The sequence below is a fragment of the Eublepharis macularius genome, chromosome 3 (assembly GCF_028583425.1).
Source record: "Eublepharis macularius isolate TG4126 chromosome 3, MPM_Emac_v1.0, whole genome shotgun sequence".
Classification (NCBI taxonomy): Eukaryota; Metazoa; Chordata; class Lepidosauria; order Squamata; family Eublepharidae; genus Eublepharis; species Eublepharis macularius.
Genome location: NC_072792.1, coordinates 172,868,935 through 172,890,649, shown reverse-complemented (window position 1 = coordinate 172,890,649; position 21,715 = coordinate 172,868,935). Strand labels below are relative to the sequence as shown.

The following is a 21,715-nucleotide window of genomic DNA, read 5'->3' as shown; positions in this document are numbered from 1 at the left end:
CAATCTGTCTGAAACTTGGGTGGTTGTTAGAGAAGGGTTAGAGGAAGGTCCCCACCAATTTTGGGCTTATTAGGTGGGAAAATGCCTCCTCCAGGCGTCCTGAAAGACGGAGGCATTTCCCCAAAAAAAAAACCCGAAAGAATGCCGAAAGAATGCCGAAAGAATCCCGAATCCCGAATCCCGAAAGAGATTCTTGTTTCGGCTTTCGGCTTTAACGGTAGAGAATCTTGTTTCGGGTAATCCCGAAACAAGAAAGCCGAAAGTTTTTTCCTTGCACACCCCTACTCATTAGCATAACTCATTAGCATATGCCACACCCCTTGCCATCACCGGAAGTGTATCATTAGTATAACTGATTTGCATAGGCCACACCCCCTGACCACCTATTCTGGCTGTTTTGGACCCAATCCTGACCATTCAGGGCCAAAATTCGGCCCAAAGTGGCAAAAAGGCCTGAAAATGACTGAAAAGGGGCTCAAAATGGTCAGAACTGGGCCACTTTTGAGCGGGAGAGTGATCCACCACCTGTAAGAGGCTCGATCCTGGCTGTTTTGGGACCAATCCTGGCTCTTTTAGGCCCAATCCGGGCCATTTTGGGCCCAATCCAGGCCAAAACGGGCCCCAAATGGCCAAAAATCAGGTGGACAGGGCCACCTGACATGTGACCTCTTTGAGCGTTCCTACACGTTCCCCCTCAAAATATATTAAGGTAAAGGTAGTCCCCTGTGCAAGCACCGAGTCATTACTGACCCAGGGGGGGATGTCGCATCACATCGTTTTCTTGGTAGACTTTTTACAGGGTGGTTTGCCATTGCCTTCCCCAGTCATCTACACTTTACTCCCAGGAAAGATGGAAGGCTGAGTCGACCTTGAGCCTACCACCTGAACCCAGCTTCTGCCAGGATCGAACTCAGGTCATGAGCAGAGCTTGGGCTGCAGTACTGCAGCTTACCTCTCTGCGCCACGGGGCGCCTATATATTATATTAGCATTATATTAATACTAATATATTATGGTTTATACTAATACTTGAAAAATGAATTTTCTTACATACTGAAGATGCGCTAATAGTATAAAAAACCCTTCCCACATGCCTTCATTTAGCATTAAGTTTTGCTCTGGAGGAGCACACTTTCTTGCATGACTTTTTAACACAGAGACATGCAGGTTAACATTGCCTGCTTTGTGTAGTTTAGTTGTGAAAGGAAGGAGAATCAACAAGCTGACCTCACCTAATAATCAAGGATTCATCAAAGCATCAGTTTCTTCGAACTTCATCATTTTTGAATTCCAGTTGGCCGCATGGCTTGCTTTTCTGAAACTTAAGATGTGGATATGGTGCAGACAAAATTGGCCTAATTGTGAAGGGTGGTTATGGCACACACCTCATTTAATGATGCTGTGTTTTTTTGTTGTTTGTTTGACAAAAAACAACCATGCAGTTGGCATACGTTGCGTATGTAATTTTCGTTGGGAGCTTGGTGTCAGGAGTGAGGAAAAGACCAAATTTGGCAACTCGCATAAAGAAGAGAGGATCACCCTCTGTAAACTGTGTGACCAGATTATACTCCGTATCTTTCTGTGTATGTTTCTTTTTCTTAGGGGAAGTGAATTTTATTAATCACAGTCAAGTGTTGTGTGCACTTGGGTTCCTCTACAGTAAAGTCTAAAATTAGCTGAGCCATTGGTCTGTCCCAGTATTATGTTTTGCTCATCCAATCTGAGGTCTGCAGGGGAATTTCATGGGGTCTGCAGTTCCTGTGTGAACTCAAGCCCTTATGCCTGTCTGGCCCGGATGAAGGTAAAAACCTTCTCCATTTATTAGGAATGGAGCAAGAACTCTGCTTCAGGGGAATGGGATGGAAGTGGCCTTCTTGTCTTTCAAAAGATGGGGGAGAGTTTTTTTTGTTGAATTGCCATAACCAGCAATCGTCAAGCCGCCCTGTCGTTTCAGAGCAGTAGCCGAGAAACACGCTGACTGGTTGCTGGGAACCAGTGGCTCGCTCCTAGGAACTCTAATTGGTTGTATGATTCCAAAGAGCTGCAGTCCGAATGCAGTCGTCATAGCATGGTATAAAATTGAACTGCTTTTCGTTCTGTTTGCAATGCAGAGGCTTTTACCATAGACTCAGACTCTTTTCAGCCTCCCTAGACAATAGTAGCCAATGGCCAATGTCATTTGAATGATGGAAGTCCACATTTTATGTGATTCTGATCTTTTTCTATAGCTGTGTAGAAGTTATTAAACCGTCAGGAAGTTTCTTGCTGTCTCAGCACAGAGAATTCTGCCCTGGCCACTTGGCCTCCTTAAAAAAGGGCACGTTAATTCCCTAAATAAAAAATAAAAGATTGATATAGGCTATGTACAGGCAGTGAAAGATTTTTCTTGGTCTTCCTGTATTGTTATGCAGATGTGAGAGGATGGGCGCTTCCATGGAGTACATACTGTGAACTTTGACATGAACACACGTGCCAGGCAAACTTGACTTGTTTGAACTCCTAAAGATGCACATGAAGCAAGCCCTTGATCATATTGCCTGGATGTTCTCTGACAAAGTTAATATCAAGTGTAGCACTGTGCTATAAGTAACTTTGTGCATGTTTGGTAGTCGTCTGGTAGTTGCAGCTTTCAACTGCTTTTCCCAGTCCAAGGGCTAAATTATATTGAAATGAAACCCTGCCCTAAAGTCATCGTTGACTTATGGCGACCCCTAGTGGGGCTTTCTGTGGCAAGAGACTAACAGAGGTAGTTTGCCATTGCCTGCCTTTGCATCTCCTGGTCTTCATTGGAAGTCTCCCATCCAATTATGTTATGTTATTTATTTATTTTATTTCTAACCCGCCCTTCCCGCAAGTGGGCTCAGGGCAAGGTACAACAACTTAAAATCAATTAAAAGACAGATAAAATATTGTGCCCCTTTTGGGGCAACCAGCAGGAGTGGACTCTCCATACCTCTTGTAGAGGGAGACCAGTGGAAGGCTCGGCAATGATGGGCTAAAATTCGCCTCCACCATATGCCTGGCGGAACATCTCTGTCTTACAGGCCCGCCTAAATGATACAAGATCCTGGCGGGCCCGAGTGTCCTCAGACAGAGAGGTATACTGAAAAAGCGGTATAGAGTTGCTATAGCACAGCGGTTAAGTTGTTTGGCTGTGAATCAGCACTCTACTGGTTCAAATCCCACTACTGCCATGAGCTCAGTTGGTGGCCTTGGGTAAGCCACTCCTCTCAGCCCCAACTCCCCAGCTGTATTGTGGAGATAATAATAACACTAACTTGTTCACCACTCTGGGTGGGGCACTAATCTCTCTAGAAGAGTGGTATACAAGCGCAGTTGTTGTTCTTCTTCGTCTTCATCTTATTATTACCACCACCACCCATTGTCATGGTAGTTTAGGTCAGTTGACCAACTTATACATAGCACAGAATCACTAGCCGCTTGGTCTCTTTGCTCTCACAGTAGGATGTATTTCTCCGTTTCTGCGCTGTTTCTTTTGCATTCTTTTTATTCAGGTTAGTTTCTATCTCTAGAGGTCAGGACTCAACAAACCTCCCTTTCCTGTGCAGATTGGAAGAGGCAGGTTTGGGCTCCTCTTCCTGTACTGTTTGTGCCTGAAATTAACTAAGGAGTGGTTGGACAGGAGTAATCTTGTGTTGTGTCAGGGAAATCTGGTTCCCAGTTTTGAGAAACTGCTTCTATGTAATTTTCTTTGTTAGTTCTACATGTTCCAGCTCTGTTCATCGAACACTTGTTCCGATACATTTTTTTCCTCTGTTGGGAGCATACGAGTATTTTTGCACAGAATAAAATGCTTGTGTACAAGAACGTATTCAGTTGTGTACAATTCATGGTGGCGGCGGGACTTGTAGTCCTTCAGCTTGAAAAGTAAATAGTATTACGATATTTAATTTCAAAGTGCTAGTCCCTATGTACATAGTGGAATCTGTGCACCCATCACAAAAGGGAAAGAGGGGTCTGCATATTTGGTAAGCCCTGTTAGCCAGAAAAAATGCAGCCCCTTGTGAACTATAAATTAGAGCCACACTCCCAAGGCCTTTTCTCTGGTTTGTACACTTGTATTTGTAAAACTTTGGGCACCATTTTGGGTTGAGTTGGTAGCCAGCTGAACACTAAGGTGCCCTTTGATTCAGCCTTGCAGTTGATACCCATTTGTGGCTCCTGATACCAGCTTCGGTATCATTTGTGGTTCCTGATACCAGCTTCGGTATCATTTGTGGCTCCTGATTCGGTATCATTTGTGGCTCCTGATACCAGCTTCGGTATCATTTGTGGCTCCTGATACCAGCTTCGGTTCAACAGCTGGGGTTCTTCCTGAGTAAGCCTGATTTTACTACAGTTAGCACTGGTTTTTTTGCCACTAAAAAGATTTAATTTCCGCTGCTCTGTATTGATACCGTGTAGTCTGCCTTGGTTTTCGGTGAGAAAGGCAGACTATAAATGCTGTAAACAAATAAAATCAAAAATAAATTAAGTTGCATAGCGTGTGGCAACTGGCAAGTTTAGGCTAGCACGATGCATTATTATGCTCTTATGAAGACTGTTCAGATAACTTCAAATCGATGCACAGTTTAGCAGCCAGACTACTGAACAATGCTGTGGGTTTGGCCGTAATATAGTAGTACTGAAAGATCTGCGTTGCTCTTGGCTTGTTTTGAGATGCAGTTCAAAGTGATGTTCTTGACCTTTAATAGCCATGGTCTGGAGTGTCTTAAAAACTGCCTTCTACTGAAGCTCATGTGGTGATCACAGCAGGTGGGGATTTTCCTGGATGGCACCTAAATTTTGGAACTCCCTGCCCAGTTTTATCAGATAACCACATTGCCAGTGTTTGTGCGTGAATTAATTATTTTTTATTTGCCTGAGCTTGTGGCGTCTGTCTTCTTCTGTGCTGCTAGATTTGCATACTTTTTAAGTGATTTTATTTTATTGTGATGAAGTGTTTTCATGATGCTTTTAACTGCCTTGTTTTGATAGAGACGGGATCCACATTTTAAAAATAGGAATAGATGTGTCTGATAGGAGCTGATTTAAGACTTAGTTACTTGTTTGCTCCAGCATTCATTTCTTGGAAATCTTACTGTGAATACCTTGGAATTTGGTCAAATATTTTAAAACTTTCCTCTGAACTCTGATAATAATCTTTTATTGTGCATATGACTTGTATTGTAAATGACACTTTAAAAATATGATAATGCAATATGAATAGAAATAAATGTCCTTGCAGTGAAAAGAGATGAACAGTGGAGTCCCACAAGGATCTGAATTAGGACTGATGCTATTTAATTTGTTCATAAATGAGTTAAAATTGGGGGTAAACAGTGTAGTGGCCAAGTTTGCGGATGAGAACAGATTACTCAGGATGGCGAGAACCAAAGTGGATTGTGAAGATCTCCAGGAGGATCTCTGCAGATTGCATGAGTAGGCAACAGTCTGGCAAATGAAGTTCAGTGTTAGGGAGTGCAAGCTGATGCATACTGGAACAGAAACTCTTAACTCTTAAATATATGCCAATGGCATGTGAACTAGCCAAGGCTGACCCCGAAGGATCTTGGGGGTCGCAGTGGAAAGCTCTGTGAAAATGTCATCTCAGTGTGTGGCAGCAGTGAAAAAGGCACAATCCATGCCGGTCCCTGTATCTCAAAAAGAATACTGCAGAACTGGGGAAAAAATGGCTGATGAGGGACATGATAGAGATTTGTGAAACTATGCATGGGGTGGAGGAAATGGATAGAGTGTCCCCCCACTCCCTTCTAGTATAATACTAGAACTTGGAGGCATCCAAATGAAATTGATGGGCAATAGGATAAAACAGATTTGACCTGGATAGCGCAGGCAAGCCTGATCTTGCCAGATCTTGGAAGCTAAGCAGGGTCGGCCTGGGTTACTAATTGGATGGGAGACCTCCAGTGGAGATCAGGGTTGCAGAGGCAGGAAATGGTGAACCACTTCTATTAGTCTCTTGGGGGCACCATAAGCCAGCTATGACTTGAGGGTGCTCTCCACCACCCCAGGTTAAGACAGAAGTTTTAAGAAATACTTCTTTACTGAACAAGTAATTAAATTGTGGAATTCACTGCTAGTGGACAAAGTGATAACCAGGTGCATAGATGGCTTTAAGAGGGAATTAGATTGATGGGAAAGAGGTCCATCAACAGCTGCTGGCTATGATGAGTAAGGGGAACCTTCTTATACAGAGGCAGCGAACCTGTTGTGCATGAACTGCCCCTGAGGCTTGATGTTGAAAATGTCTTTCAGGCTTGCTTGCTTATGCAGAAAGAATTCCTGGAATATCCTTTCTTCTAAGATTCTGTTCAGGATATGCTATAGTGGGCCTTCCAACCACGTATGGGACACCTTGATAACTTGGGTCTTTCAGATTGTCAATATAGCTGTCATCACTGTATTGTTGCTGGCACCAGCATCTCCTCTGTTGCTGTTAGAGGTATCAGGAGGTTTTGGTGCAAGCGATGTTGTTTCAGCTTGCCTTGATTGTCATCATAATTTAAGAAAAAGGAAAAGTGCAGAAAAGGGAGTTGTGGAAACGTCCGAGGAAAAACATTGTTCTTTCAGTGCTGACCTTGCATAATGCTAAAAGGATTTTTTTTTCTAGTTGCGAAGTTCGTAGTGCACATTTAATCTTCCTTCGTAGTGCCCAATGTAGCTTTTATGTTTGTTGCAAAGCATATAATCAAAAACCAAGCTAACTTTATAGCCTATTTGCTGTTTGAGCCTGGGTGTGTATTTTTTTTTCTCCTTTAGTTTTTACTTGCCGTGAACGAAAGATCTTTGTGTAGATGTTTTGTTCATCTTCAACAATCTGAAAGCACAGAAATGGATTGCTGCTGATTCTTAGGGAACATGCCTAGTCCATTCCTATGCATATTTCCTCCGAAGTAAGTCCCATTGAGTTCATGGGAATTGACTCCCAACTTATGCATCTTTTTATTTCGTTTAGAAATAAATTTATTTAGAGTATCCTTTCTCCCTAGGCTTGGTTCAAATACTCCTTCATCCAGGATGTTCACAGATCGATCTTGGGCCGTATCTCTCAGCCCGATCCGCCTCTTCTCAGAGTTGTTTTTAGAATACAGTGGTGATGATGGTGATGGAAATTCCTTTATATGCTGCCTGAACTCATTGGAGGAAATAGATCAAGATGGGTAGCCGTGTTCGTCTGCCTGTAGCAGTAGAAAAGAGCAAGAATCCAGTTGCTCCTATAAGACTCACGAAAGCTCCTACCCTGCCACAAATTTTGTTAGTCTGATAGGTGCTCCTGGACTCTTTGGTCATCGGAGGAAACGTAATAAAATGAACTTAAACTCTTTCAGATTGCTGCAATTCTCCGGAAGCGAAAAATCGACTATTATTTGCACAAACTGCTCCCGGAGATCCTGCAATCAACATCCTTTCTGACGGCAAATGGAAGTCTGTACATTGCATTCTTCTGCATTTTAAGGTTGGTTTAACTCGATCTTAACTTAGTGAAAAAGTAAGGGAAGGGAAATGGTCTGTTCCACAGTTAATGTTACTACATTTATTTTCTGTCTTTAATTTTTTTTAAAGAAAAGAATCCACAAATTTTGGAAAGAGATTCATGAATTTCTGTACAAGAGTAACCCTCTCATCATTATTTATTATTGTTATGTTTAGATTGCTATCCCACCCCATCCCCAGGGCTCGTTTACTGAGCTTACCAGTATAATGATCACATTTTTAAAAAACCATTCTGGAGATGGCAGACAAGTTCTGTTTCCTATTTACTAGCTAAAAAGTGCTTACTTGCCATCGGAGATCATCCTGTGGGATTGTGAAAACAAGCCCAATTTTTCTGGTCAGGAAATGTCTTTTAACTCTTTAATTAGAGTGAGTCAGCAGCTTGCTATAAAGTATTTACCATGTTCAATATTTTGAGGGAGTTTTGTCCTTCAGGCTGTTGCAGGGCAAAAATGTATTCTTGAGTAGCTTTTTCATTGTATTGCATCCCCTTTCTCTCGTGCTTACTTTTGCACTTCAGCCAATTAACATTTGGGGTTGGGAGCATGGAAGAATGTGAAGCAAGAGTAGAGGACAGGAATAATTCCCCATTCTCCTTTAATCAACTAGGAGACCATCCTTAAGCCCTAACCATGTACAGTAATTTCCAAGCTGAAAGTGTGCTCAGCTCATATGCTGTGCATGCTTGACAGAAATTTCTTAAATAATAATAATAACAGCATTTGATTTATATACCGCCCTTCAGGACAACTTAATGCCCACTCAAAGCAGTTTACTTTACAAAGTATATCATTATTATTCCCACAACAAACACACCCTGTGAGGTGGGTGGGGCTGAGAGAGCTCCAGAGAGCCATGACTAGCCCAAGGTCACCCAGCTGGCTTCAAGTGGAAGAGTGGGGAATCAAACCCAGCTCTCCAGATTACAGTCCTGCGCTCTTAACCACTACACCAAACTGGTTCAAACTGGTGGTTCTGTGAACCTCCAAAACTGATCCCCACCCAGAGAGTGTGACCTCTTCTGAGGACAAGTGTTACGACCCCTTTCTTTTTCAGTTAGATTTTTCCTTTAATCCTCTTCTTACAACCTGCTGCCACCAGGAATTATATTCCAAAATAGTTAATTTAAAATTCCTCTTTAATAACATGCCCAAGCATCAGACTCCTTTGTATGGCCTTGAGGATAGGAATGAGATATAGGAATAACATATACTCTGAGATGAACAAAACCCCCCCAAAATAAACTTTTATTTTTACAAGAAGCATATCGGTTTCAGACTATTATTTAAGTTTGATGGTTTCAAAGATAGTTCTCAGTTTTTAAAATTTCTTTATATAAGCACAGTCACACAGATCTCTAGAAACGTTCTCTCTCAGGCGCACACACAGTTTGCCTGCTTCAGATAGAATGAATGTTCTCTCACAGACACACAAAGTTCAGGCTTCCACACAGTTTGCCTGCTTTGCCCAGACTGAATGTCCTCTCTCCGCTCAGTAATTAAAAAAACAGCCGTTCACTCCGCCCACACCCTCAGTTATCAGCCAATCATCTCACTCATCCTGTTCTTTCACCCCCATTTTTCCTCTGTACTACACCAAGCATTTAAAGATGCACACACACTTTAAATCTTTACAACAAGTAAGCTCTTGATTCCTCTCTGCATCAGCCGTCCTTGGATCATTTAGTTAATCCCGCTGCTTAAATGCATCAAAATAACCCTCTCTCTGAGGCTGTCTGTTGCATCTCGTCATTAATCTCTGCATGCCCAGAACAGTAACTCATGCAGAAAGGCAGAGAGAGAGATCCTCTGGGGACCAGCTAATTGTTACTTAAATGGTCCCCCTTTTTGAGAAGGTGAGCCTTTAAGAAGAAAGTGTGGCTTAGCTATTAAAAGTTTAGAGGTGGTGGTGTTTGTCCAGTTCAGAAAGTGAAGTTGCGGAAGATGCTGTAAACCCAGTACTGACTCTGAATATAGGGGAAACCTGGAGTTCAGTTCAAAGACAAGCCAAAATGGATAAAGAAGTTCTGAGCTAGAGAAAACTTGTAAAGAAGTTCACACAAGTTCCTAGCACACAAATATTTTTACTAGTTTACCTGCCCACGTTATATCAGTTAGTCATTTATGGTCTAAAAGGAGAGAAAACCCACTTCTGTAAAGCCTGGTTGCTTGAAGGTGGCTCTTAAATGTTACAGGCAACTGGGCAAACAGCTGTTGACAAGCCATTTGGAGGAAGGTAATTGTGAATTTCCTGCATTGCGCAGAGGGTTCGACTAGATGACCCTGGAGGACCCTTCCAACCCTATGATTCTGAGCCTGAGTTGGAGCCTGCTGTTCTAAACACACATGCCATTCAGTAGTGTAAAATTCCATGGCTGTAGAGTAACCGCATGTATTTGGACTGCTAACTAGCCCCCTGACTCTAGAGGTCATCATGGCTAACAGTGTAAAATGCTCCAACGAAAAATATTAAAATAGAAAATAGGTTGCATGAAGGTTTAACCCTGAAGGTTTAACCCTGGGCACCAAAAACCCAACCACGTAGAAAGAGGTGAGTCCCTGGAAGAAAGGAATATCATAGTTATGAGGGCAGCCACCTAGGAATTTTATGTGCCATAAATTCCTCTGTTTAGTTTTTGGGAATGAATAATTCAGAAGGTGGTGGTTGTAATTCTAGGAAATTGCAATGGCATTCAGGGGCAGTGGAGAACTCGGAAACAGGCAGCGCCCATAGTGTCGTTGAAGGCTTCTGTTTAAACGAGTATCTTCCTCCCCACTCTCCCCCACTATTTTACTGTGAATTAATACACATATTTTGGCACAGGATGCATTAACCTCTTGCTTTGTCCTGTGATGACAAATTTTATCTTGTCACCCTGAAAATCACTGTAGGACTTCATATCAAAGTAATGCTTTGAAATGCAGCGGCCGTAAAATTGATGTTCTTCCTCGGGCGTTATGAGAAGGAACAGATTTTATGGGATTCTTTGATGTAGTTGGCAAGAAAGAACCCTGAGATGAGAAAGGGCTGCTTGATTGTTAAATGCAACATAGGTATTTGGCACCTTTTGAGCTAAGCCATCCATGCATGTGAGTGTAACCTTACATCTTAATACATACATGCAAATAAATTATTATTATTTATTTATTTATTACATTTCTAACTCGCCCTTCCCGCAAGAAATGTGTTCTTGATGCATATGTATATGAGCATGACTCCTACCACTTCCCTCCCTTTTGGCATGCAGCAGAACAAATTATGCACATTTCCTTTTTTCAGGAGGATCCTTGGAAAATTCTATTTTTGGACTCCTGGGTTTGGTGCTGCTTTACCGGCGTCTTATGTGGCCATTCTTATTGAAAGGAAGAGCAGGTAATGTGTTCATGTATCTCTGACTTGTTTTCATGGCTCTGCTGTAGGGAGGAGGGTTTGTTCCAGTTGTAGAGTGCCAGGGTGTTGAATTTTTCCTCTGAGTTGATATTATATTGTCTTATATTTAGCTATGATAAAATCTTGCAGTGAGGATGTGTATGGTACCAGTATGTATTAAAATATATAAGGGAAGTTTGATTTAAGGGTGGCAGGATTGCAAAGAAAATATTAAAAGTTAGCAGGCTTTTGTGCCTGGAGTTTCTGAAAACAGCCCAAATTTCTTAGAGCTCAGCACCTTTATAGCTGCTTCTCATTCTAATGCATCATTGACTGTAGTAACTGGAGGGGTGGTGGGTTGGCAGTTTCTTGTCTGTTTGGTGTAGTGGTTAAGAACGACAGGACTCTAATCTGCAGAACCATGTTTGATTCCCCACTTCTCCGCTGGAAGCCAGCTGGGTGGCCTTGGGTCAGTCACAGCTCTCTCAGGGCTCTCTCAGCCCCACCCACCTCACAGGGCAATTGTCGTGAGGAGAATAATAAACTGCTCCGAGTGGGTGTTAAGTTGTCCGGAAGGGCAATATATAAATGTTGTTGTTATTATTACACTGTTGTTATTATTACACTGTTCCTCATCCCATTCCATGGGATGAAGGAAATAAATATATGCATAGCTCTTGCTTTCCTTTCCCGGCAGGCCTGCTGTCTGTAAGAGAGGACGAGAGAATGAATCTTGGCTTAGATTTTTTAGACTGGTGCTTTGTTTAACGACCTACAGCACAGTCCCCAACCTTTTTGAGCCTGCAGGCACGTCAGGAATTCTGGCACAGTGTGGTGGGCGCAGCAACCATATGGCTGCCACAGGAGACGGAGCCAGGAACAAAATGGTTGTTGCAGATTAACTTTCAGTCACATAATGAAGATGGTTGTGCTGAAGAAGCAGTTTCTGTCAAAGCAATACTTTACGAAATGTACACAGCTAATCAATACTCCAATGGCCATTCAGAAGCCATGCTTTGCAAAAGCTCCACCTGACCGCACTCACTTTTAAAAACACTCAGTGGGCACCCGGAAAAGTGTTGGCGGGCACCACGATGGGGACGCCTGACCTATAGCAGTGCTACGGGGGCAGTCTGTATTCCTCTGTCCCTTCTGCTGGCTGTCATTAAACTAGCACTGGCGTAGTCTGCGATGCTAACTAAAAGGTGGTCAACTTTCTCCAAGCTGATCCTTGCCATGTTGTAAACTTCCCCAGTATTGTCCTTTGAATAAATCAATACCTCTGCAAATACCAACAAAATGTTAATTTTGGTTGTTGGTGTCATGGGGATTCCACTTGTACGTATTTCAGATTTAGTCACCATGAGAATTTTCATCTAAAAGTTAGCTGGACGTGCGAAAAAGCTAGGCAAGCGTCTCGTGCCTCTGGGAGTTTTGGAATGCCTGTGGCTGGCCTGCGCATGCGCAGTTCCCGTGTGGGACTACACAGAAGACATGACAATGAACTATTAGTATTTTTAAGGAGGGTGTTCTTGGAATCCCAAGGCTGGAGTTGACAATGAGATTTAGGTGCAGGCTAAATGTATTATGCTTATGCCATAAACACTGGCTGGTATGATTAAGGGTTGCTTCATACATTTCCCCTACACAATTATTGCTCCCAAATAATTAAAATGTACACAAGGTAAAACATATGTACACAAGGTAAAACATGCACTTGTGTGTTGTAACAGCATGTTCATTATTGCTACATAGAATGGATATCTGTATAGGAAATAAAAAAGAAAAGTTAGCCTGTTGTAATTTATATTCATTCTTAAGTTTAAATGCTAACTCTTGTTGGAATGGATTACGCCAGTTGGCAAGAAATCATTCAGTTTCTTCTACAAACACTGGCGAAAAAGAAGTGTTACTATATGATCCAGGGATGCCAAGATGGTGGCACTGAAGAAAATTCTAAAAATAGGGCATGCCCAGTGGATTCCAGCACTAGTGTTGATTAATATATGTTTGGTGAGGAGAGATAGAATTCACGCAGTTGGCCATGTTTGCACTGAGTGTGAAATGATAGATAAAAGCACTCTGCTCCGAAACTGTCTATACCTCCCGTTTTAAGTAGCTTGGCATTAGGCAAACCCATAATGCAACCTGCTTATCTTGCTCCTGTGGTTTGGTCAGTTCTGTAACTGGCCTGTACACTTGGCTGTCCCAGAGATCACGTTGAACTGTGAAAGAGCTCTTTGTCACAGATCCTGTTGCTTGGACCTGACCTCTGCATGCATGTAAGAGACATGTGTGCCTTTCCCCTATAATGTCCTGCTTCTTCTGGGACTCCAAATGGTATCCTTAGGAATGCAAAATAGCAAAGAGCCCAGTAGCACCTTTAAGACTAACCAACGTTATTGTAGCATAAGCTTTTGAGAAGCACAGTCCTCTTCGTTAGACCCCTTTAGATGAAGCATCTGACAAAGAGAGCTGTGGCTCTCGAAAACTTATGCTACAATAAAGTTGGTTAGTCTTAAAGGTGCTACCGGACTCTTTACTATTTTGCAACTATGACTAAGATGGCTAACTTCTCCGGATCTTTGGAATGCAGCTTCCCTCTCTTGTTGCTCTCATGTGGTTCTCTTCCATAGTTACTCTTAACACCTAAAGGAGTCATTACTAGAGAGGATGAAAGGGGATTAGTGGGAACAGGTGCTGTGTTCAAGAACTGCTGCTAGGGCCCTTGAAAGGAAAGAAGCATGACAAAAAGTTTGCCTTGTGGAGGCTACTAAGTACTAGAGAATGAAAATGAACGGGAAGCCTGCCCCTCCCTTCCCTTCTTCCACCGGTGCTATTTGTTCTTGTTTTATTGGCCTGCTGTATTCCCTGTTCAAGATAGGAAAGTACATCTGGGGGGAATGCATAAAGCTGCCTTACCAGACCACTGGTCCCTCAATGACATTATTTTTTAAAATTATCTAAAGGGTCTTAGAGATCTTTCACAGCACCTCCAGGTCCGTTGAGCTGGAGATTGAACCTGGGGCTAGGGATGTACACTCGAATACATCCAGTCCAAATATGTACCCGAAAAAGACCTTATTGGTATTCAGAGTGATATTTGTAATTCTCAGGAATACCAGTATCCAGGTTTCATATTTCTGGAAATATTCGGGAATATTGGGGCGGGGGGGATAGCATTTTAAGTATTTCAGGCTCCAGAAGTTCTAGAGATCGCAAAATTAACTCAGCCGGCAAGTATCTGGTCTCACTGGCGGTCACGTTAAATCTGGTGCTTTTGAATGGTACTGTCAATCCTAAGCGATCAGGTTGTTTCACCTGTATTACCTCTAATGGTCTAAGCGTAGTTGACCATTTATTGGCATCCCCAAGCTTACATTCCTTAACCACCAATGTGGAAGTAGGTGAATATCTCAGGGGAGATCACCTCCCTTTGATTCTTGAATTCACACCTCAACAGATGGATATGTCCACCTATATTACTATGGCCCCCCAAGATCGGACCCTATTCAAGAAATCTATCATATGGTCCAACGAGATCGAGTCCCAGATAGCTGAATTGCTTAATCAAGGAAAGCCTGATATATGCTGGGCACAACACTGCCATTCAGATGAAACGCAAGGAGGGTTGGAATATTATAGAACGTTGATGAGGAGTTTGTCATCTTTCTTCTCTGTAGTATTTCAGGCCTGTTTTATTCTGTTGGGCAGTGCAGGGGTGGGAGAACGATATCACCTTGTGATATCACCTTGTCCAACCCAGGGACGGTGGCTCCTGGCTGGTGTGAGTCTCACCTGGCATGACTGGGCTGAGAGTTTGGCCAGCTCCTTTTCCTTCCATCCTTTGTGGGAACCAGGCTCTTTTTCAGGGCTGTTTTCTCTCCTAGTTGGTAACCTGCAAGGATGGCTTGTTCAGGGGCCTGTGGAACTGGGCCCTTTGGTCCAATTTGCTTGGAACTTGGGCCTTTACTGGACAGATCGTGGTGGATCCCCTGCAGTTTTAGTGTCATTTAGTTGAAAAACAATGACTCTAGCCATCTCTCTCCTGTGTCCTCCATAGAGAATAATGGGACTGAATAATTCCGGAATCTTGAAAAAACCTGGATCCGGAAATGATACTGGGGGACTCAGAGCAGAGCCACAAGCGACAAAAGGCACAGATTGGACACTTGTCTGCTTCCCTCAAGTTTTGATGGGAAATGTAGGCAGCTTGGCGGAATGTTGGACAAGTGACGGTTGAAAAGTCCATTGGACAGCAGTCAGAGAGCGAAGCTGCGAGACCAGGATGCCTACATTTCCCATCAAAACTTGAGGGAAACAGACAGGTGTCCAATCTGTGCCTTTTGTCACTTGTGGTTCTGCTCTCAGATTCCATTGACTAACAGTATTGGTGGTGGAAAGGACCACCAAGTCATAGCTGACTTATGGCAACTCCTGCTCGGGTTTTCAAGGCAAGAGACTAACAGAGGTGGTTTGCCCTTGGCTGCCTCTGCAACCCTGGTCTTCGCTGGAGGTCTCCCATCCAATTACTGAGATCTGAATATTCTGGAATCTTGGGGCACTTCTACCCGTTGGTTAATGGGAAGATTATGTGCTTGGCCCCTCCAAAGGTAGTCAAAGTTACACCGAGTCTTTTAGGTGAGTCTGCTTTCTAGATTGAGTCAGAAATCCTACAATAAAAAGGTCGCCAGTCTAGGCCACACCACTGAAGAATGACTGTAGCCCTTGATTGGATGAGATCCCTAGGCTCAGAACTAAGGTTCGGAAGTGGTTTGTACAAAAGGTGGGGTGGAACTTTTAGAAGAAGTTGCTTCCCTTGCTGTTCTTTCATAGTCAAGGTGATGTTCACCCAGGAATTCTTGCCACTGGTCCAACAGAGCTCCCTACACTGATGAATAGTGGGGCCAGCTTGATCCCCCACCATCCAATCCAACCCTCCGTCAGTGCCCTATTGTGATTCTCCTATCCACTGGTGCCAGTAGAATAGTCTAAAGGATAATGAGGTTGGTGAATCAGACAATCTTTCCTGGCAATGTTTATTTATTTAAAGTGTTCATACGCCTGTCTTTTGCCTAAGGCTCAAGGCAGCTTAAATAAGAACAACAAGTTGCAATAAAAACAAAACAAGTAACAGTAAATTACCACATCGTAAAACCAACAGAACCTCCTATCGGTACAAAAATCGCAGCATATAAACCTCCTTCCGATGACTTCATGGCCGTCCATGGAGAGGTTCCTGGAACAGCAGACTTTTGGACGTTGTTTGGAAAAGCAAGAATGGGAGGTGCCCTCATGACCTGTTCTGGCAGGCTGTTCTGTGATGTAGGCCGTACTGCTGACAGTGCCCTAGTTACTGGTTGGAACACAGAAAAATGGGATTATACAGAGAGGAGCTCATCCAAGGTGTGCAGATGCAGCATTGGAGTATATTGAGAGATAATAGTCTGACCATTAAAAGGGTCTCAGGCCACAAAGAGCTCTTGAGGTCCAGAGCAGATTTTGCAGCACCAGAGTTAGGCATAGGAGCCTATGGGTGTTTGCTTTCTATTAGTGCAAGCTCTTTACTTATGCGCTGGCAGGCACATGTAGGCAGGAAGTGGGCCAGTGTGCTGATACTTGCTTACCCTCTACATGCATTAAGAACGTAAGAGAAGCCATGTTGGATCAGGCCAGTGGCCCATCCAGTCCAACACTCTGTGTCACACAGTGGCCAAAAAACCCAGGTGTCCTCAGGATGTCTGCCAATGGGGAAGGGGCACTAGAAGCCCTCCCCCTGATTGCCCCCCCAACACCAAGAATACAGAGCCTCACTGCCCTAGACAGAGAGTTCCATCTATACCTTGTGGCTAATAGCTACTAATGGATCTCTGCTCCATATGTTTATCCAATCCCCTCTTGAAGCTGTCTATGCTTGAAGCTGCCACCACCTCCTGTGGCAGTGAATTCCATGTTTTAATCACCCTTTGGGTGAAGAAGTACTTCCTTTTATCTGTTCTAACCCGACTGCTCAGCAATTTCATTGAGTGCCCATGAGTTCTTGTATTGTGAGAAAGGAAGAAAAATAATGCATTGATTTCAGTGCATGGTGTATGTTTTTTACCACCCAGTATTACTCAGTACTGCTGACACCCAGTATTTTACCACCCAGTTTTACTCAGTATTATGGCACGTTTTCAACGAATGATAATAAAATGGCTTTGCCTAGCAAATCCTTTGCCATCAAGCCTGCACCCATATTTTAAGAGTTTCAAAGATTGCTTGAATACTTCTAGGAAAAGGATTGGCATCCAAATCTTTTCCTGCCACTAATCAGCCTGCATCCTCTAAGGGTGAAAAGAAGCAGCAGGCGTAGCACCAGCTCATCTTTATCTCCATGGTAGATCAGGGAGGTGTTCAGAGCTTCATAAGTGCCTAGTATTTATTTTTAGTGGAGAGGTTTTCTCTTTTGGGGGCAGGAGGTATGCGCTGGAGCTGAGCAATGTGTCCAAGGAAAGGTTTGTTCAGTCCCCAAGATCGAGGAATCTGGAAAAGCATCAGAAGCTGTCGACGGCTGGCACTTGTTGTAAATCGGGGTGGTCAGACCTGTTCTAGTTTATAGCAGAGCTCTGGGTTTATTCTGTGCTTTTTTTACAATGCCAAAAAAAAGAACAAGGATATATGGGCTCTCTGTCAACATAAAGAAGCTGAGCAAACACCTGCAAAAGAGATGATTCCGGCTAGAGGTTATGAAATCATTTGTAGTGGCTGACTCCAAAGGAACATCTTATAATAACAGTGTGCTTATCTGCTGCTCTTCTAGACAGATGAGTACCCCACACACAGTGGTGAACAAAGTCAGTGTTGTTATTATCTCCACAACGCAGCTGGGGAGCTGGGCTGAGAGGAGCAGCTTACCCAAGGCCACTGGCTGAGCTCATGGTAGGAGTGTGATTCGAACCAGCAGAGCGCCGCTGACTCACAGCCCAGCCACTTAACCACTATGCTACAGAGGCATGTGGGTGCTCCGTAAATTTGTCAGACCCTTTCTCTCAATCCTTTGAGGCCCATCCGCATGATTCCTGCGGATGAAGCAGCTTCCATTTCCCCCCTCCAAAGCTGGGGTGGTTCCAGCCTAAGGTACTTGGGAAGATTGTAAGGTAACTATAGCATTGCTATTGTAAGTGATACCAAAACCAACAGATTGATAAGTGATTGCAACGTGAATTTATATTAATATCAAGTGGTTGCTTTTCTCTGGTAGGGTGCAGTGCAAAGTGTATTCTTTTCAGTTATTGGACAATTGCTTTGTTACCATTCAAAGGTAACAAAGCAGTTGTCCAATAACTGAAAAGAGGTAAATTCTCTAATTCATAATTAACTAGCAACAAAGCCTGTTGTGGGAAAAAATACAGTGGGCTCTAGAAGGGGAAGGAAGTGCAGGCGGGCACTGCCTCCTCCTCCTCCATGCCTGATCCCAGCCAAGTGAAGGCCGGGGGTGGGCATTGCCTCCTCTTCCTCCGCTCCTGATCCCGGCTGGGTTTAGGCAGTGGGCAGGCATTGCCATGTGATCCGCTTGTGATCCCAGCTGGGTGAAGGTGGGTGGTGGGCATTGCCTCCTCCTCTGTTCCTGATCCCAGCTGGGTGAAGGGGGGGGCATTGCCACCTGCTCCAGTCCTGATGCCGGCCAGGTGAAGGTGGAGGCAGGCATTGCCACATGATACGCTTGTGATCCTGGCTGGGTGAAGGTGGCAGGCGGGCATTGCTGCCTGCTCCGCTCTTGATCCTGGCTGGGTGAAGGAGGGGTGGGGGGGCGTGCATTCCCTCCTGCTCCATGCCTCATCCTGGCCGAGTGAAGGCAGGCGGGGGTGGGGTATGTGTGGACATAGTCACCTACTCTGTTCCTGATCCTGGCCTGGTGAAGGCAGGGAGGGCGGGCGTTGCCTTCTGCTCCACTCCTGATCGCTGCTGAGTGAAAGCGGGGGGTGGGGGTGGGCATTGCCTTCTGCTCCACTCCTGATCCCTCCTGGGTGAAGGTGAGGGGTGGGCATTGCCACCTACTCCGCTCCTGATCCTGGCCTGGTGAAGGCAGGGAGGGTGGGAGTTGCCTTCTGCTCCGATCCTAATCCCTGCTGGGCGAAGGCGGGGGTGGTTGTTGCCCCCTGCTGCACTCCTGATCCTGGCTTGGGTTTCCTGCTGTGGCGGCGCCCTCTGGAGGCACACCCAGGGTAGGAGGTAAGTTGTCTGGAACACGCTTACCCTTTTTTATAGTAGGATGTTGTCTCTTGCGTAGAATAATAAATCACAGTTGATTTTTGCTATTAAAAGATGCTCATGTAGATATTTGCTCTGTGTTCAATAGTAGATATTGAATAATGAGGTCTCTGAAAGACCCCAGCCTATGCCTAAAGATAGCTCAGTGTTAAGGAAAAATGACATTGGCTTAATGACATCAGATAAATTTAATTGACAGAGAGAGCCTTGCTTCTCTTTGCTCCTTTTTCTAATGGTTAAAACCTATTTAACATTCCTTTTGCTGTGACTGCTTTCCAGATGGTGGATTGATAGGGTTTGTTGCAAGTTAGCTGCTTGGATGCTATCGCTCCAGTTGGCTTTATTGTTTCATTCCTCAAGTAGAATCAGGACGGCTTTCTGTGTCTCTGCCAAGGACAATTTGAACTTCACTTTATTGCACGTCTAAAACTTAGGAAAAAGAAGTGTTGCTTGGAAAAAAATATATATAAGTTAAGCATGAGCCAGAGCTTGGCAGCATATGTCCGCGTTGTTTTTTCTAACTAGCAATAAAAGAGCAAGACCAGTTATGCCTGTCTCCCCAAAATTACTTTTAGAGTTAGTGTGGCTTTGTGTTAATAGGGCTGCTGTTTGGAGTGGTTGCTTCACTTGGTAAGTTTTCCTGTATGTCTCATGGGATACAGCCTTAGTTTGTTGTTTGAAATCAATCACACCCATCCTGTTTCTTAGTTAGAAACCGTGACTGTAGCTTAGGAAGGAGTAGTGCACTTTTACCCACATAGGCTCCAGTGGGAAGAATGGAGGGCTACTGGGTCAAACAACTTGTTGAGTTAATATAAACTTTCTCTTTACTGTGCACACCTGATGTGGTGTTGCTCAGATTTTTAAAAAGCCTCCCTCCAGGGCACTGTACTGAATTTAAAAAATAATCTTTTGATGGAAGAACAAGCTTTTTTTTTTAGCTGTGTGTAGGGAAATGCAGGTGCTTATTAACAAGTTCAGGATTGGACTGAAGTCTATTTCAGGACAGTTTCATAAGCAGGCAGAATCCTCCAGTAGCACCGATAAGACTAACCAAATTTGTGGTAGGGTTTGAGCTGTCGTGAGTCACAGCTCACTTCTGTGACTCACAAAAGCTCACCCCCTACCACAAATTTGGTTAGTCTTATTGGTGCTACTGGATTCTTGCTCTTTTCTGCTGCTCCAGACAGACAAGCATGGCTGCCCATCTTGATCTATAAGCAGGCACTGCTCAAGATGGCATTGGATAAGCCTGTAATTTCCGTTCTGAGTTTTAATAAAGGTACTTCACAGGTCATATCTCCTCCTGCATATAAGTTTGAGGTTTCCCTTTCTGGGGCGTGAGAGGCTGCCACAGCTGAGCTTCTGTCTTACAAGAAGCCCTGCAAAGAATACTTGGAGCCTTTTGGTGTAGAAGTTTGAGCTCTTGTCCAAAGCAGATTCTTCTCTGCTCAGGAAAACGACTGCCTGAGTGGAGGAGTCTGTCTGCTAGGAATGTGCCCAGGTATATTATACCTGGCTTGGTCACTTGCTGTCCTTGATCAACAGCGAAGGTATATACTAAAGCACGGGAAGGTATTTTATGCAGTGAGGTTGGACAGCAATTAGATTTAGGAATGGTAAAGTCATGATGGGTTGAGCAACCTCCAAACAGCCTTAACAGCTGTATCTGGAGCCTGTAGTTATTGTGTAGATGGTTCTGGGTCCCAGAGGCATGCGAGAGCTGCAGTCATCCTCAGGCACCAGGCACTAGCAAGAGTAGTCCCAACTGAACTATCTGTGTTTACTGTCTAATTTGTTGTTATCTCTCAAACTTCCTGCGTGCACCTACTGCTTCCCATCATCTATCTTCAGTCGGGCATCCTTCAGTTCCTGGACTGTAATGTTGTGTTAAATTGAGTTCCTGGATATGCACTAATTAAAGGACGGTTGACCAGGGTGCCAGGATGGTAACCTTAATTTGCCGTTCAGCATGCAGGATTCCTGGTAGTTTTAGAGAGTTTACAGTCACCTAAGTCCAAATTGAAGGAGTGGGATCAAGACCTATGGGTAGGGAGTTGCTGTAGCATCGTGGTTAAGTGGTCAGGAAAGTGGTCAGGATGCAGAACAGGACTTTGCTGGTTTGAATCCCACTACTGCCCTGAGCTCAGCAAGTGGGTTTTAGGTGGGTAAGTCACTCCTCTCAGCTCAGCTCCCCAGCTGTATTGTGGGGAAAATAATAATACTGACTTTGTTCACTGCTCTGAGTTGGGCACTAATCTCCCTAGAAGAGCAATATATAAGCAAACTGTTGTTGTTGTTGTTGTTGTTGTTGTTATTTTATTACGCTAAACTCCTTAAGATCAGATTAGTTTATGGCCGTGTGCATTACATGCATATAGGACAGGAAGTGGTCCAAGATAGGATATGGGGCCCATACTCTTCGGTACACACTAAAGCAGAGCCCCACCTAGCTTGGATATTTTGCAGTTTGCTCTTGACTGTCAATCATGTATTGTTTGAGTGTCGTTATCTTTCATCTGCTCATCAAACCTCGTTATGAACCCAACTGCCTGGAAACCTCTTTTTCTAGAAGA

The 21,715-nt window shown here is 43.9% G+C and overlaps 1 protein-coding gene across 4 annotated transcripts in view; it reads left to right on the top strand.

Moving 5' to 3' along the window:
* Positions 1-21,715, top strand: part of TMEM135 (transmembrane protein 135) — a 221,081-nt gene that overhangs the window by 13,789 nt on the left and 185,577 nt on the right. For 3 of the 4 annotated variants that reach the window (XM_054974255.1, XM_054974253.1, XM_054974256.1), the window contains exons 2-3: positions 7,352-7,479; positions 10,797-10,889. In XM_054974255.1, coding sequence (XP_054830230.1) covers positions 7,352-7,479; positions 10,797-10,889 — 221 coding nt within the window. Of the gene's footprint in view, positions 1-2,460; positions 2,556-7,351; positions 7,480-10,796; positions 10,890-21,715 lie in introns of those variants that run through there. The other variant, XM_054974254.1, reaches the window with a different exon arrangement.